The following is a 17,054-nucleotide window of genomic DNA, read 5'->3' as shown; positions in this document are numbered from 1 at the left end:
ATAGATTGGTCTCTTGATAAACCAGTGTTTGCTCCACAGCAGAAAAACAGGTGACTAAACGGAATTTCAGCCCCATCACGCACAGTATTACACAACTGCTCCGATGCTGCTGGAAACAGATCACCTTAATTTCTGCTGGAGTATCGCGCTCATTTTAATAGCAGCATGACTGATGCAAACGAGTCTGCCTTTTACCTACACCTGTGCGTGACGTGTACTTGAATAAAAGTCATTCAAAGTGATTTTAGTGGCTTCTGGAGTGTTCCACGAGCTTCTCCAGTTTTACGTTTGACAGCAAAGCATTGAATTAGCACCATTACAGGGGCGGGTTTCGTGCTCGTGACGATAAAGTTGGGATTGATTTGAATTCCCAAACATTCGTCCCGCCGTCCGGTACGCTCGGGATAAAAAAAAAAAAAAAAACCCCAACCTTTCTGCAAGGTCCCCAATCCACACTGCCCCCTCCCTCCTGACGTCACACGGCGAGCTGAAGCTATTGCACGAACAGAGCTGCTCGCAGCCGCACTACTGTGAATATCTGTACGCTCAGTACCAAGACCGTGGAGTGTGCAAAGGAGAGAGAGGGAGAGCGGTGGGGTGGGGGGGATACAGTTGAATTCGGATACAACTGGAAAACTACCAAGCGCGCACAGCACGCACCGAGCGGACGGCACATCGACGGTGCGTAGCCAGCAGTACATCTACTCCCCGTCCGCTTTCGATCAGATTGAGCCGAGAATGGAGCTCCCTGCCGCTGGAGAGCACGTCTTTGCGGTGGAGGGCATCGAAAAGAAGCGCATACGAAAGGTAAAGAGACACGAAGCGTCTTTGTGGGAAAGAAGTGGGGGTTAAAAAAAAAAGCGCGGACGATGAAAATGTCGGGTTTATAAAAAATGTTCTCCTTCTCCACCATCACAGGGCAAGATAGAGTACCTGGTCAAGTGGCGAGGCTGGTCTCCCAAGTAAGTGTTACTGCACGCTTTCTAATGCATTTCCAGCGATTCTGCATCGAAACGATGCATTTCATTATTATGTCACAAGATCAAGTGTTGTTACTTAAAAAAACGCAAACCATGAAGGGCGAGCGTGCACAGTGACTTGTACGCGCGCGCGTGAGTGTGTGTAGAAGCTGGAAGAGCGCGGTCGGTATGCGTTTCAGTGTATCCGCGGATGCCTTCACTAATTTATGCGAGGGAAGGGGGGGCTAGGCACAGCCATGTAATCCCGTTTTAATTATTTCTGCTCTGCCAGCGAATTTTACGAGACAGGAGTGCTAAAATGGCCGACTGCATGTTGGTGCTGGAGAAGCGTTTGGAGAGCTCACACAGACGCTTTCTGTTTGACATTTTTCCCCCCTCTGCCAGTGGATGTCCTCATGACTGGTAACCTGCAGCGGGCACTGCGACTTAGCGGGGTTCCTTGCAGATTCGATCATCTTGATTTAATAACAATAAAAGAAAAAAACAAAACAGGAATCATTTGTTTTTACATTAAACTGGAGATCTGGATACAGCTTTCCTTTCTAACTGCACATTAGTTGTGAAGATGTGGAAGTGTGTGTGTGTCATAGGCAAAGGCCTGTGCGCCTGTCAGTTGGGGGTGGAAAAGCCAGGCTGCACGTGCCAGCTTTCTGACAGTTGTTTGCTCCTCTCTGCAGATACAACACATGGGAGCCAGAGGAAAACATCCTTGACCCGCGCCTCCTCGTCGCGTTTCAACACAGGTGAGAGAGACGTGGACTTCGGACGAGGCCGCTCAGCCTCCAGTGAGCCATGGCCATATAAGGGCATGGGAGGAGGGGCGCGCTAGTAACTCTAGCGCTAACCCCCACCCCCTTTTCTCTCTGGGGTAAACACTCTAGGGATATGATAGTGAGAATTCCTCAATCGTGGTAATGGACTGAAGGGATCTGCATGAGGACCTCCTTTTCTCTTTATAAAAATCTAACATAATAAATGTGATTTTTTTGTTGTTGTTATTTTTGGCCTGGAGAACTACAAGGATGGCCATTAGCCAATCAAACAGAGAAAAAAAGGAGAAGCTGCATTTGCCACAAGATGCATGAAGGACAGCTAAAAGGCAATGTAACCCGTGTGTGATAATGTTTTACGCGTTAATTCGCTGTGCAGTCAGGAGCCAGAGGATAAGCTGCACTGTGGAGAGTGTGACTAGTGTTCAGGACATGAGCACAGCAGGTTTGTTGTGGGTTTCGATGTGAGGAGGGCCACGCTGCTGCCTGATGGGATTCTCCTCACTATTAGTTTGCCAAAAGGCTAGGCTGGCTTCTGCTCAGCATTCAGTTTTGACACATCCTATAAAATTATCTTCATTTTGGACCTTGGATGCTTGTGTTGACAGCCTGCTATCAATCTGGGTTTACCCAGAGGCCCGTAAAACAATCAAGAACGGGTCAATGTCTACCTAAGAGGTGGAGATGTTAGTTCATTCAAACTCTACAGCACACGAACAACTACATCTTGTCTGGGTTGCTGGACCCATGCAGCCCCTGAGCTCTTTTCTCTCTCTGTAGTCCAGCAGGCAGCTCATGGGACTGGGTAAAGACATGATGGCTGGGGAAAGGAATTTGCTTTTCTGAAAAGGCTAATTGACACGCAGCGCTCTTCAACGTTTCCAGTGTACCGCTCTCATATTCCCCCACAGCCTGCTTGCCCGCCTGCCTGGTTCTGTGTGTGTGTGTGTGTGGCTGTGTGCTGATGGTCATGGAGTGCTGCCTCTGCGCTGTGTGTGTGTGTGTGTGGATTCCTCTCTGCTCCCAGTGGATGGGGGATGGGATTCAACGAGAGACTCTGTAATTGCCAAATCTTCTGTGAATAGGGGTCACCCCGTTAGTCGCCTTTTGGAAATCATACACATTATAACAGCGTCGACTGTTTATTGTGGCAATCTTCTGGCAGCGCCGATAGTTTGAACATCTGTAGCAACAATAGGCTGGCTTTACTCACGTCTGGTGACGCCTGTGTACAGCCGGCCTTCGCCCACTGCTGTTATTTATGAGCCAAGTGATGAGTAGGGGTTTATATCAGGGAGCAATATTTCATAGACCGGGCCTGGTCTAGCCAGTGCAACTACAAAAACACACGTCTGCATCTCCTCCCTCAATAAAAACAGCTCCAGTAGATGTTTGTTATTAATCTGATACTCTTCACCCTGCACTTTCAAAGTGTAGGCGTTGTCTTGCACAAGGCCTGGCATTAGGGTGTATCCCAGATGTACTCCACAATGTAGTATTTATCCCTTTTCATTTGTACCTCATGACCCTAATTAGAGATTGAATGTAAGGAGAGGGAAGGGTGTGCTGTAGGAGGGAGGATGTTTGAGATTCTCCCTGCTGTAGACTTAATTGAATTTCTTCAGTATAATGAGAATAAGGAATGGGCCGATTACCATGGAGAGCTATGCAAATAAGGACCATAATGCTTTGCAGTGGGTCACATGCGGGCATTCATTAGTCCTCTAAATCAAAATTCCACTTTTGACCTTGAATAATTCAAGCGTCAGACCTGTAGGTTTCTAAAGATGTCTGGAAAATGAAGTATTTTCTATGTATATGGGAGGCGGGCATGTTGCATGAGATTTAATGCCATTATTCTTTGTTTTCACAGAGAGAGGCAAGAGCAGTTGATGGGATATCGAAAACGTGGGCCGAAACCAAAACATCTTTTGCTCCAGGTATTGTATGAGTCATCACAACACGGTTTCCGTAGAAACATTTCCACTGAATCTGTCAAAGGCTTAAACAGGAGGGATACTGTCAGGTGTGTTAGAGCTGCTGTCTTGTTTTCAGTGTTGCTTTCTTTCTTTCGTTTTTTTTTTAAGAGGCAGGAGGGGGGGCAGGGTGCAGCTGAATTTCACTCCTCACTCATTCTGAAACTGGGTTTTATGCCTGAGGGGGTTTTTTTCATTGTTTTTTGAACCAAGTGAATCAGCACCAGTGGAAATGTTTTCTTTCATGTTGCCATTTGTTATCCCAAGACGAAAATATACGGTTCAAAGCAGCATTCCGCTTTAATTTCCTCAGCTCAGGCATTTAAAGGCCTGAGCTTCCATGACCTGAGCCAAGTGTGATTATATATTTTGAGCGACTCAGAGCTGACTGTTATGGAGTGTCAGTCCTTAAGAGGCATACCATCCTGCCAGAGTCACACGTGGCCGGCAATCTGAGATGGAGCGTGACACGTCAGGTGGCACTTCACTGACCTGAGGTCATAGTCAAATCATCGGCACCGTTCGGCTACCGCGTCTCTGACGTGGTCGGCCTATACAGGCAAAGCAGGAGGGGGCAACATGGTGGGACGGTGGTGCTGAGCTGAGAGCTCGTTGGATAGTTTATTTTGATCCATGATAGGTTTTTATAATTTTTAATATTAGGTTTTCCAGCAACAAATGTTAGTTTATCATTTTTGATGCCGAACCCATAAAAGAACAATCGGCTTTGTAAATGGACTGGTTCTTATGTAGCGCTTTGCTGCTCTACTTCCACACACACATTCATACTCCAGTGAAACCATTGATGAGTAACTTGGGTTTCAGTATGCTTCAAACCACCAACCTTCCTATTATTAGATGACCTGCTCCACCTCCTGATGTACAGTCACCCCTTTATCAAGCCTGGCCACACAATTCTGTTATGACTAATGTCGTAATGATGCTATCTTAGTGTACTCAGTTCAGTTTTGGACACCATACCAAAAAATATGTGTGACAAATTGGGTGGAGCATTTTAGAGAATCTTTTGACCAGTTAGAAAAACTACTACTTCTGAAAACAAATCTTGCACAAGCATTTTGGCTGTTATAAGCACTTCCCTTTAGTGTTGCCAAATAAGCGGAGATTCCATAATAAGGTCTGTATGTTACTTAACCCTAACCCTTCTCTGGTTAAGAGCTTTAATTTTACTTTAAACAATCCTAGAATTTCAGTCAGCTTTCTCACATTTTCTTTATTTTGTTACCGTATTGTGGAGTACAGTGCAAGCTTTGTCTAAATGTGGGTAAATTGCTGAATTGAGTCTCATCTCTTCTTAAAGGTGCCCTCGTTTGCCCGAAGATCAAGCATTCCTGCTGGTTTTGAAGAAACATCTCAGGATGCAGAAGGCAACCTGAAGTCTGATCCCATTCAGGCACAGCAGCGCTCCCAGCCTCAGCAATACCAGCTGAACAGCAAGAAGCACCATCAGTACCAGCCCAGCAGCCAGGAGGTCCCCGGTGACCAGCTGGCCAGCAACAAGAAGAAATTCATCTATCAGCTAAACAGCAAGAAGCACCACCACTATGAGCCTGATCCAAATATGTACGACACGCAGGCCTCTAGGCTCAAAGAGGTGGTTAAAGTTCAGGAGGCAGCGAGTAAACCTGCAAATCCAGGCTGGAACTTACCTCTGGCCCTGCAGCAGAAGTGGATCCGTGACAAAGACACAGGCTGCCTGAACAAAGTCAAGGAGCTGGCCGTGGAAGTGAGGAAACCGGCTGTTAAAGAGGCGGAGAGCGAGCACGCCCTTAAGCCCAATCCCAAGGATGCAACCCTGCCGAGTGCTATTAGCAGCAAAATGAAGATAATCAAGAATAAAAACAAGAATGGACGTATTGTTATTGTCATGAGCAAATATATGGACAGTAACAAGGTTCACGGTGCAAAGGGTAAACACGGGGAATCATCGAGGGAAGACAAACCCCAAAACATGAAGACGTCAGAAAACAACCCAGCACATGCAACCAAATTGGAGGAGCACCTGGAGAACGGTATCCCCAAAGAGATTTGTAATGGAAGTTCCCTTTCTGTAGCAGAGCATCCTATAAAGTGTTCCCCAAAGGACAGGCATTTCTCCAAACCTTCACCAAGCACAGCAGAGGAATACAACACCGAAGTGGCTCGTGGTCAAGCTGATTTACCGGACGATTTACCCTTACAGCTGACCGCTAGCTCTCCTCTGACTTCTTGGGCTGTTGACACCAACATTCCAACTCCAACAGCTGTCGACCAGATCCGGATCCCTTCTTTTCCCGCTGACCGCAAGAGAAAGCTCTCCGATCCCGTGGAGGATAGGAGCGTATCCAAAATCTACCTGAGTTCGAGGAGCTTCAGCGTGCCCAGCACTGTGGTCACGCCACCTCAGGATAAACCTATGGACCTCCACTGCAACGGCCCACGCCAGAGCAGTGTATGTACGTACGAGGATTTGGGTAGCCAAGAGGAGCCGATGGACCTCAGCTGCCCAAAGACTAACAAGCAAGCTCAAGCAGAAACGCCGCCGGAGCCAGAGCCTGCTGTCAAAGATGCACCTCCTGTGACAGAGGACACGCAGATATCCACGGAGGCATCTAAAGAAGCGCCTGTTAAAAAAATCTCCCCTTTTATGGGAAATATCATCATCACTGACATCACAACAAACAGTCTCACTGTAACCTTCAAGGAATACGTTTCTTTCTAAGAAACTATTGACAAAATGGGACTAGTGTTGACCAATTGGACGATCCTGTTCATATGTGCATATGTTTAAAAAAAAAAGAAGAAAGGAAAAAAAAGAAGAAGAAAAACACCAGAATTTTGTATATATGGAAATTTATAATTTATCATGAAAATTCAATATGTTTCTTATAATGTTTTATACTTTAACTCCTCTCTGTGACGTCATAGCCAAGAAAGTGCCCTCGAGGATTTGAGCGAATACATTCAGGTGGAAATATTCCACCGAGAAAAGAAAATAATTTCTGGTTAAAAATCTGTTAATTTGTCATACGGAGCTTGATGGGAAACTTTTGCTGTTGTTTCATACCTGTACCAAACTTATAACCCGAGATGTATGAAGGTTTATACGTATTTTATATTAACAGTATCTCTTATTTCGGTCCAGATAGAAGCTAGAGAGGACGTTGTTGAGTATATGCTGATCAAAGATCAATTCGAAAGCACTTAATTACATTTTCCACACGTTTACTTGTGTCATTACTACCAGAGGAACGGCTAGTCTCTTTAAGTTTTCTTTGTTTTTCGTGGGGTTTTTTAAAATCCCAGACAAATACCCTGACACTGAAATGGCCTGTTTTGTTTACAGCTTGGTTTAAGGATTATGATTGCCCATGAAATGCAAATTTGGAAAGCAGGTGTGTCTGAAAACTGAGTAAACACAGTGGCAGCAGTGGGACACACTCAGCTGCAACGACGGCTTTTAAGCGATGTTTCCCGCCTTTTCTTTTCACTGGGACGCTGCAAAAGCAGTCGGTGCAACCTGCACAATCTGTTAATATATTGCACATTCTCCCACTTAAGAATCATTTTAGGAAAATAAATAAATAACATGTAGACTTTTAAAGGCCCGTTGCACATGAAGAAAATGGTGTCATTTATCAAACGCGTTTTCCCGTCAAGATGACCCCCCCCCTCCCCTTGATTAGATTGGGGTTTTTTACCATACTGCTGATATATTGCTGGAGTTTAAAACACTGCTAGTCTTGTTAGAAGGCTGATTTACAACATTCATCTCATTTTGCTTTCAAAGCTCATCCTATGATCTGAGGAGTACAAGTGAGCACTATTTGTTGTACAAGGAAAAAAGAAAGCTGCCAGGGTCATAAATGAATATGCTACAGAGATTAAATGTGAGTTACCAGACTGACTTTGTATACTGTTACATGCAATCTGACGAGTGCGAGCTGTTTTGACTATGCTGCTGAGAATTCAAATGTCAAAGCTGTTGGATGTACCCTACATTTGAGTCTAAACGGCTGTCTTATGCACATTTAAAGCCAGTGAGAATGCTAAAAATGCTATAATGTTAAAAATGAAGAGTGCATATTTATTGACACTGAACATGTCGTTCGAGAAGCATTTCCCAGATGTCTGCTGCATCAGAGGCTGCGTGAATCCACTGAAGAGTTTCACCCTCTCGGATGATTTTGAGTCTGTTTGCTACTTCTTCCCGTCCCCTCCTTTCACCTTACTCTGTTCATTCCTTCTTGCACTCATTTCAAAAGTCAAAATGATTGTTATAAAGTATGTTATACCCGGAGTTGGCTGACTTACAGCTGTTGGCGCAGCTTACTGACTGGTATGTTTCACAATAAAGAAAGAGATTTGACCTCTGATGTGTGGCACTGATATCTGCTGGGGGCAAACTGGGAGGGCTGTCAGTTTATACTTTGAACGGGCTTCATTTTATGGACTAACGTTTCACGGCCGCCCTTAAGAGTTCCAGTAAAAACCGCCGTGCGTATCATCGCTCTCACCCTGCAGTTTGTCTGAAGCCTCCTGGCTCACGCTTGGAAAGAATGAAGCATTAAACTTTAGAAACATTAACTTGGTTGTTAACCCCCCCCAAAAAATAGGAAAACAGATCATGTTGCATAATCACTAATGACCCCGCACAAAGAGCCCTCTGTATTGCACAACTGCACCGGTCACTTGTATTATTAAAACCTTACCCAGGAATTATTTTTCTATAGCAGTTTGATCCAGAGCAGGAATGTAAACATACAACACTGCTGAAGGAAGGAGGTTATGTAATTCTTAGATTTTTATCAAGAAGAAAGTCTTCATGGAGAGTATTTGGCCTGATGCTGTTTTGCATTGCGCCGTCCAGCACAATGTAGAAAGGAAAGGACATCAACAATAAGAGGTTTGAAAAAAACCTGTCTGCTAGGAGGCTTTATAGTGTTTCCAGCTTGCTGTAAAACAGGTCTGTGTGGCCTGTGGCACAATGACACAGCAAGTTTTTCTGCACTGTAATCATACAGTAAAGTTTAGACTGACAAGTCTGCGCTCACACAGAAAGGGCTGTGCATGCAAAGCAGGAGTGATACTCGAGTGCACGACTTTTTGTGAATCATCTCTAAACACTGACCTTTCTTGTCACCTTCAAACGCTGTGGGCCTCTTCCAGACTTTATGAAAGTCTACCGAAGGCCTGGGGAGCCTGGAGCCAGGTCTGAAACTGTACTGAGAAACAATGTACTCTGTTATAAGAGGATTAGAGGGATAACATTTGCATGGTGTGACAAACAGAAAGGCCCGGGGAAATGTGTGAGGTGTCTTTTGGTTGTTTTTTTAGTCAAGTCATTGTCTGTCAGTGACAGCTGACTGATCAAAATCAAACAACCATATAAGGAAATGAGACAAGATCTACAAAAGAGGGCCACAATGGTGCTCTATCATTACAGAACGAGTCATGTGAAGTCCTTTAATTACTTGAATAATTAATATATTATTGCCAGGTTTAATTGAAAGTGCACCCGGAGCAAAGTGAACCATTAAACGTCGCTTTCTTCTATTTTTTTTTAAATATTATTTTTTGGGGGGGACGAGCTAGCTGCCCTGTGATCTTGACATTAATGCCAACTTAGAGTCAGTTTTAGGAGACCAACTATATCAGTTTCTTGATTTTCAGAGCGGAAAAAATCAACCTCTTTGGTAAACAAATGCATTTTTTTCCACCTACGTAGGTGGAAGACTACAGGCACAATAGGTGACGCATATAATGAGGAGGTAATCTGCTGGCATTTTTACAAGAATGAGCTCACCTCCGCTCTACATGACACTCTCCCGTAAACCTTTATCGAACATTTCCCCCTCCTTCTCTGAGATTTCGTTTTGGAAATGGCCCCTTAATAATATTGAAATATAGACTTAATTAACCAGACTTTCAGCTAAAGCGGGCAATAGATTATGAGTTACTATTTATTTATTTAGGAATCATTTATTTGTGGATGAACTGGAAATGTATTTGTGGGCATTTTGGGGAGCTGGGGTGACCTGCTGAAGTCTCAAATGCTCGATGAATCCTAACAGGCCCACAGAAAGGTCGACTGAAACTGGCAAATAAACGCATACTCTGTTTTCAGAGTGGTGAAGCTTAGTCGATATTTTCCTATATCTTATATATTTCATGCAGCTTCCCCCCCCCTTGCTTTTGAAATCTCTCTCGCTCTCTATGCGTGAGGCTCTCTCTACAGGCCTTCCGTGGTTTTGAACCTGTGAGCCAGTCATGCATCAGCAGCTATAGGAAACTGAAACATGTTTTAACAGGGGAACATATTTATAGACCAAGTGTGATGTTTCACATACCCCCTTTATCATCGTACCCAGCAGCAGCCTGCACACAGTGTCGGTTTCATCTCAGCAGTGCAGCCTCGCAGGAGTGCGCGAGCAGCAGGGATCACTTCTCTAATTTAAATCCCTGCGCGTGGACCGCTGGAGGCCTGCGACACCCCAGAAACGACAGAAATGTGAAGGGATTCAAAATAGAAGCGAAGGCTCTTCATTTTCTCCCTTTTTAAAAATTTCCTTTTGCATCTTTTTTTGTAATGGGGCTCATTCCTTCCAAAAGAGCAATTAAAACACAAATAGCCCCCCCCACCTTAAAAAAAACCTGAAAGATGTTCTGGTGAGAAATTAGACATGGAGCTGCGGTTGCGTTTGTCGGGCTGTTGTAGATAATGCTTTCTAATTCAAATCATGCGCTCAAGTCTGATTCAGGCTGCAGGTCAAAGCCACACGGCTTCACATCTTCTCGCTTGTGGGTTTTTTTTGTTGTTGTTGTTTTTTTTAAAACATCTGAGCAGCCACCTTGAGCAGAAAATGTCGCCCGGTAAGTAGGACAGCGAGGAGCGAGCTGTGCGCAGCAGTTGCCCAGAAACCAGAGAGCCAATAATGTTCTCACAGAGCCAGCTCTGTTTATTCATGTACGGCTGTCGCCATTGCGGCTCCTGCAGACCCACTTTTCACCGACTCGCAGCCAAATATGGAGAGCCGCAGAAGCAGCAACGTGTCTGTATGTGCGGCTGCCTCCTGTCAGCACGCACCAGTCCGCTCTCTGCCTCTGCAGAAGCCGTGCAGGCTGTACAGCCATTCTAGTACCGACAGGAAATGTCGGTCTACAGGCTATGACTATCAAAATGGTGGTTCATATTTCGACGGCAGCCACAACGCATCTTTTGTCCGCTGCGCTCCCGCCTTTGTCTGCTCCACTGCTGGGAAATTTTAAAAAAGAAGAAGAGAAAAAACAGACAGCAGCACAAGTTTATCAGCCAATCATCCACGATCTCTCAGACGATCGAGAATAAAGACGGACAAATTGGTGCTGCACCTCTCCTCAGAGCAGACTGAGTACCTCCTTCCTGATTTTTTTTTTTTTTTTTTTTGGGGGGGGGTTAATTTCATTCAGTAGGTCCCAAACATGAGATTAAACGTTTAAGTGATTCACATAAATCCAGTTAAATTCAACATCTGTCCGCCTCTGTCCTCCTGTTTCCACGAGTTTCACTTGAGGTGTTGTTTGAGGTGCTTATGTGTCCGAAAATTTAAGATCACAGATCAGGGGCGAAATATATACACACATACACATACATATACATATATATAGAGAGAGATTTTGCCTCTACAGATAGTATTTTTGATAATCTGAAAATTTCATGATCAATCCATCTGTGGAAGAGGCAGAGTCTTTAAGACAAAAAAAATTGCCAAAGGACCAAAAAATATCAATCAAACCAAATCAGCAGCGCGCACACAGCCAAACGCAACATCAGCATGAAGGTTTAATAATCCGTGCAGAGACTTACTTTATTTATTCAACTGATATACTCTTGCAGGCCTGAGCAGGTTGTGCAGGTTTGACTGTTTGTCATGTTAATAGATAAACTTTAGGAGGAAAAAAGTCGCAAAATTTTGGAACGAAAATTGCGCATTTCAAGCACCGTCCTCGTGTTTTTGCTGTTCAGAGCAACGTGAAATAAACTGCACGGAATACATATCAAATCTGGAAACCTTTCTGACTGACAGCAGAAGGACACGCGTGGATGGCCTAACAATTCACTGTGATATGGACTGCTTAAGAATAAAACCCACTCATAAGAGAAGCCCAAATGCATTATTATTAATATTATTATTTTATCTAATTTTGTTTTCATGCATTATTTTAACGAACAGACCTGAGTCCCACAGAAAATAAAACTGGAAGGCACAGTCCTGCCCCAGTAATCAATACTCAGAATAAATGTTACAATCACATTAAAAATATTAAAGATATTCCAGAAAATGTAATAATAATAATAATAATAATAATGAAGCCAACAATTTCTGCATTTTTTTCTGATAATTTATTTAATAACTTAAAATGATTTTATGTTCTCATTAAGTAATGATTTCAAATTAAATAAATGAATAAATAAATGGCTGATCTGTCCAAGAAGAAAGGAAGCCATTTAAAAAATTATTTTATTATTAATATTATTGTTATTATTATTATAGACAGAGTATGTAAGAGTTTGTGTGCATCATTTTAAATAACTGGAAATGTCATTTAGTTTGTTGAGGTGTTCTGTGCATCCCTAAATCAGGTAACAGAGTCTTTGCCATCGTGATCGTCACACTTTGAAACTCGCTTGCTGCTGAAAAAGCAGCTGAAAAGTCATTTTTTTAAACTGGTGCCATTCCTAATACATACAGTTTTTATTGTTTGTTTGTTTGTTTTTTGTTCTGTTTTGTTTTTTGAATGTCTGATGTCTCATGGTGTCAATTTTCCTCTTGATCTGATGTTTTTATTTTTGATGTTTCACTGGTTTTACCTGGTGTGAAGCACATTTTGATTCGCGCTGTATAAACTTTACTAACTGGCATCAAGTCTTGTACCCAGTAAAATTTCACTTGGACAGTTTTTTCCCCGCAAAGTTCCTGACATGTTCTTTTCTCTCATATCTTCCCAGGATAAACTCTGATAGGATGCTTTGCTGCTTGTGCGTACTTTGATTTGCAGAACTTAAAATTAAAGCGTAAATTTGCTCTTCATACTCTTTAGATCTTCTTGTAACAATCGTTTCCATAACTGTTGCCATTAAAATAGCAAATTAAAACAAACCGACTTTGTTTTGCATTTTATGTGCCAGAGATTTCTCTTCTGCCATAAAGATTTACACGGGTAGGTCCCGGAATTGCCTAAAAGCAGACAATTTTAAAATTCGTATTTTGAAATAATATTTCTATTATCCTAATTATGTAACCTGAGCCATGCTGGCTGAATTATGGACACAGACAGTGAAAGTGTTTCAAGGACGGAGCAATGGGAACAAGTGGAAACAACCTTCTTTAGAGACTCCGCGTGTGAACACGACACTGCTTACATTTTACATTAAATTGTGTTTTTATAATAAACAGGTCATTTAAAAAATAATTTAGATCTGTAGGTCAGTTAAAACAGTAACCCGGGGTTACTCAGTTCAAGCTTGAGACGGTTTCATTTAATACATTTGCATCTGCATGTCATTATTATCATAATAATTATTAGCCTGTTATTTTAGCGCTGAATAGTTCATGCTTCTGCTTTTTATAGACTTCTATTTAGTGGATTTTTTACACCTTTATTTGAGCTTTTTAAGTATACAATCTTCCATTAACTAAACGAGTTACTGTCTTCCATCTTTGTTTGCGTTTCTTTTTTATTCTAGTGAAATTCAGCGTTTTTTTCTCGCCGTGTGTGTGGGGGGGCTCTTTGTACCCCCCCTCGGGGACCTCTGGGGGGGTCAGTAGACTTGCTTCGAGAGCCTCTGACTTTGCTTATTCCACTGTGCCAGACATTCCTGTACAGCAGCCAGAGCACAGGACTCCGCCCCTTCACTCAGAAATCCGGAGCACGTAGCAACAACTGAGCCAATGCGCTCCGCTACGATCCGTCCTACCGACCGCGGCGCCTGGCAACAGAAAAAGACGTGATGACGTCCTCCCCAGATTGCGTATTATGGGATGTGCGGAATTAAACAACCCGAAGAGGACGAGGGGAAGCCAAAAATAATAAAAAAAACACAGAAATAAACGAGGTGCATGGTGAACCATGGAGCTCTCGGCTGTCGGTGAGAGCGTCTTCGCAGCCGAGTCCATCATTAAACGGCGAATCAGACGGGTATTCGCTGTTTTTTTTTTCTCCTTCTCCCGCAGGCTGTGTCTCTGCGTCTCTAACGCAAACATGTGCGTTTGCAGTGTCGACATGTAGACATTTGATAACCTGACTCTGTTGTGGGTCTGTTTTTGCAGGGTCGTTGGGAATATCTCGTAAAATGGAAGGGCTGGTCTCAGAAGTGAGTATAATAACCGAAGCTGTGAAGGACAGCGCTCCATCCTGGCCGCTCGCACAACTGCACCATCACACAGTGTGGCGTTACTCAGCTTTGTGGATGTGTGGTTTGTTTTTAAAAAAAATAAAATGCATTTCACGCACTCGGTGTACGGCGGTGCCGTGTGGCGTGCGCCTGCTGGCTTGTGTGCACCTGGCAGGTGTTTGAACACGTCTCGCTTTCAGCCCGCTGGGATGTGTTGAAGTCCACACTAGCTTTAGCAATGGCTGAGTTCACCATGCGTCACTGTCCTGCTACGTAGTCTGTAATTGCAGAGCGAGCAAAGCGAGATTGCTCTGATAAAAGTGTCAGGAGCGCGTGTTTTTGCGCACTGACAAATGATCGTTTCTCAGTGTGTGTCTGTGTGTCGCCAAACACCTCTCCTGTCGGTTGTTGTGACGTAGGTACAGCACTTGGGAGCCGGAGGAAAACATTCTGGATGCACGTCTCTTCTCTGCCTTCGAAGAGAGGTGAGGGTTTGACAGTGAAGCAAGTAGGCCTCTCTCTCTCCCTCTCCCTGCAGAAACGAGTTGGCACCGCGCATTTTGCATCTCAAAAGTGTCACTTTAAATAAAACATTTAGTCTGGGTTTAAATCTATGAGCCCCACATCCCCATTCCTGACAGGAAAGTGTCAGCAAAGCCACTTTAAGTAGCTGCAAGATGTGATGTCGCCGATTTAAAATAAATAAATAAATCCCAAACAGATGCATATATATTTTGCTTTATTCGATTTTTATTTCGCTTACAAGTGAAAGCTAATGGAAGCTGGTTAAATTTCAGCCCATAGTCCAGTAAAATGTGATGTTCCAATTTAATCATTGACTTAATGAGAAATAATTGGTTATTGTGTCGTGCGGACTCTTTTAACGATTTATAAAAATTCTTCAGGGAGCGAGAAAGGGAGATGTTCGGGCCGAAAAAGAGGGGACCCAAGCCTGAGACATTTCTTTTAAAGGTGAGTGTTTTATTTAAAAAAAAATAAAATAAAACTGGGTATTCCGTTTTATTCGCTTGTCTTTCCGAGGCGTGGCTTCATGTGTACACAGGCTGAATCGTTTCAGTGATGTGTGCACTCCTATAAACTTTGATGCCACTGTGCTGTGGTTTTATTTCATTTGAAAACAATTGTAAGTTTAAAAAAGATCTCCAAAGATCTATTTTCTCAAGTGTTTCTGGTCATGCAATGTTGGACAAAGAACTTTACATGACTTTACAGGTGAATATTAACAGTATTTTCATTCTTACAGCCTTGCATTCTCTTTAAATTAGAGAAACTTTAGGACAAGGCCTCTAAAACTTTACATTTGCTCAAGAGACTTAAGATTTTCATTTCTGGGAAACTTTTCGTCATAAATGTAATTGGGCTTTTTTTCTTCTCTTTTTTTGCTTCCTCAGGCCAAAGCCAAAGCCAAAGAAAAGACGTATGAATTTAGAAGAGAGGCTCCCAGAGGGATCCAGGTTTCGTATCCCATCCCCGAGCCTATCATAACACCGAGGGCCAGGGAGGGTTTGCGCACCGTGGTTCCCACAATCTTCCCGCCCAGCGCGGTCAACAGAGGGGAAAGTGTCCACATTCGCCCACCAGAGCCGGAGAGAAGGCCCAGAACAACTCCAGCAGCTGCTCTGACGGTCCAAGAGTCCCAGCAGTTCCCCAAAAAGAGAGGACGCAAACCCAAAATGCACATGCATTATGATAAAGACGACGGCAGCAGCTCGGCAGAGCCGGACGCCAAACGTAGCAAGTTCATAAAGGAGCCCACGTCTCACCACAGCCGACGCCCGCATCATCACGGGGAGACGTCAGATCACTGCCTCATGCAGCTGACCAAGAGGTTTCAGGAGGAGACCACCATAACACCCAAATCCCACAGCGAGCAGAGACATTTGGGGGGCGCGGGCTTCTCTTACCCGTGCGCATTAGCTTCGGATTTGCGCAAAAGCGAGCAGGGGAGGCACAGGACTCACTGTTTGAACATGAAGCGGCCTGCAGCTAACGAGTACTCTCTGCCACGGGAACAAGCTGCTGTCACTCCTTCACACACCGATTCCATCCACGATTCATCCGAGCACCCAGCCTCATCCTGGACCCCCTGTTTCGCTCACCTGGACACTGTGACCGTAACCGATGTCACCTTGAACTTCCTGACAGTCACCGTCAGAGAGAGCAGCACGGACAAAGGCTTCTTCAAAGATAAAAGATGAGTATTTCATGTAGTTCAGAGGAGGATAATATCTGCCAAGGAGGTAATTGTGTAACAAGCTACTAACAAACAGGCCTACTGTAATACTATATTTTTTCTATGTAACTTTCAAACGTGTACATACCGATATTTAATACGCTGCTGATGAAATTAAAATCAAACTGAGGTTTAAGGAGTGTTGTTGTTGCTGTTGTTGCTCTTTGACTGTTTCGGTTATCCACATCCACCCGCTCTCACTATTTCTTTTTGCACTGTTTACAGAAGCTCTGCAAGAATAAACAGAGTTATCTGATCGCGGTCTTTGTGGAATTATTCCACAATCTTTGCTGGCTAAAATTCATTCAGCTGGAACATTCTTTGACAGCGATGCCACATACGATTTCTCGCTGGCTGACAGTTGGTTTTGGTTGAATTGTGATGGTGATTCAGCCCAATTTCTAGCTTTAGCTTTGCACCATCCTGCGTTCAACAAAACACCGCGATTTTAATTAAGATCAGAGGTTAATGTAATTGTTTTTTTTTTTTAATTAATTTGCCCATATTAATTCGTGGAAGTGTATTATTATCCAAAAATAATGTAAATAAAATGTGTAATGTTTTATCATTCCTGACAAAGAGGAAATGCACAGATTCATATTTAGAAGTGTCTCAAGAAAATTGTTTATCGTGACTTTATATTTTGCGTCAAGTCCTGATCTTAAAACGCTTATTTAAACATGTGAAAGCTGACATAAA

General features: G+C 43.4%; 1 protein-coding gene across 1 annotated transcript; it reads left to right on the top strand.

Annotated features, from left to right (window-relative positions):
• The first annotated feature begins 490 nt into the window (after positions 1 to 490).
• On the top strand, positions 491 to 16,491 carry LOC100692384 (E3 SUMO-protein ligase CBX4). Its single transcript, XM_025906649.1, has 10 exons — positions 491 to 807; positions 919 to 962; positions 1,658 to 1,723; positions 3,624 to 3,690; positions 5,048 to 6,442; positions 13,834 to 13,905; positions 14,037 to 14,080; positions 14,521 to 14,586; positions 15,007 to 15,073; positions 15,514 to 16,491. Exons 1-10 carry the CDS (start codon positions 739 to 741, stop codon positions 16,318 to 16,320), a joined length of 2,697 nt encoding a protein of 898 aa, XP_025762434.1. The 5' UTR covers positions 491 to 738; the 3' UTR covers positions 16,321 to 16,491.
• The last annotated feature ends 563 nt before the right edge of the window (positions 16,492 to 17,054 follow it).

Source organism: Oreochromis niloticus, linkage group LG4 (assembly GCF_001858045.2).
Source record: "Oreochromis niloticus isolate F11D_XX linkage group LG4, O_niloticus_UMD_NMBU, whole genome shotgun sequence".
Lineage (NCBI taxonomy): Eukaryota > Metazoa > Chordata > Actinopteri > Cichliformes > Cichlidae > Oreochromis > Oreochromis niloticus.
Note: the sequence above shows the minus strand (reverse complement) of the source record. Positions and strands in the feature narration are given on the sequence as shown.

Coding starts and splice junctions, on each gene's coding strand:
- LOC100692384 (XM_025906649.1), top strand. CDS start 739: ATGGAGCTCCCTGCCGCTGGAGAGCACGTCTTTGCGGTGGAGGGCATC. Junction 13,906..14,036: donor TTAAACGGCGAATCAGACGG/GTATTCGCTGTT, acceptor CTGTTTTTGCAG/GGTCGTTGGGAATATCTCGT. Junction 14,081..14,520: donor TGGAAGGGCTGGTCTCAGAA/GTGAGTATAATA, acceptor GTTGTGACGTAG/GTACAGCACTTGGGAGCCGG.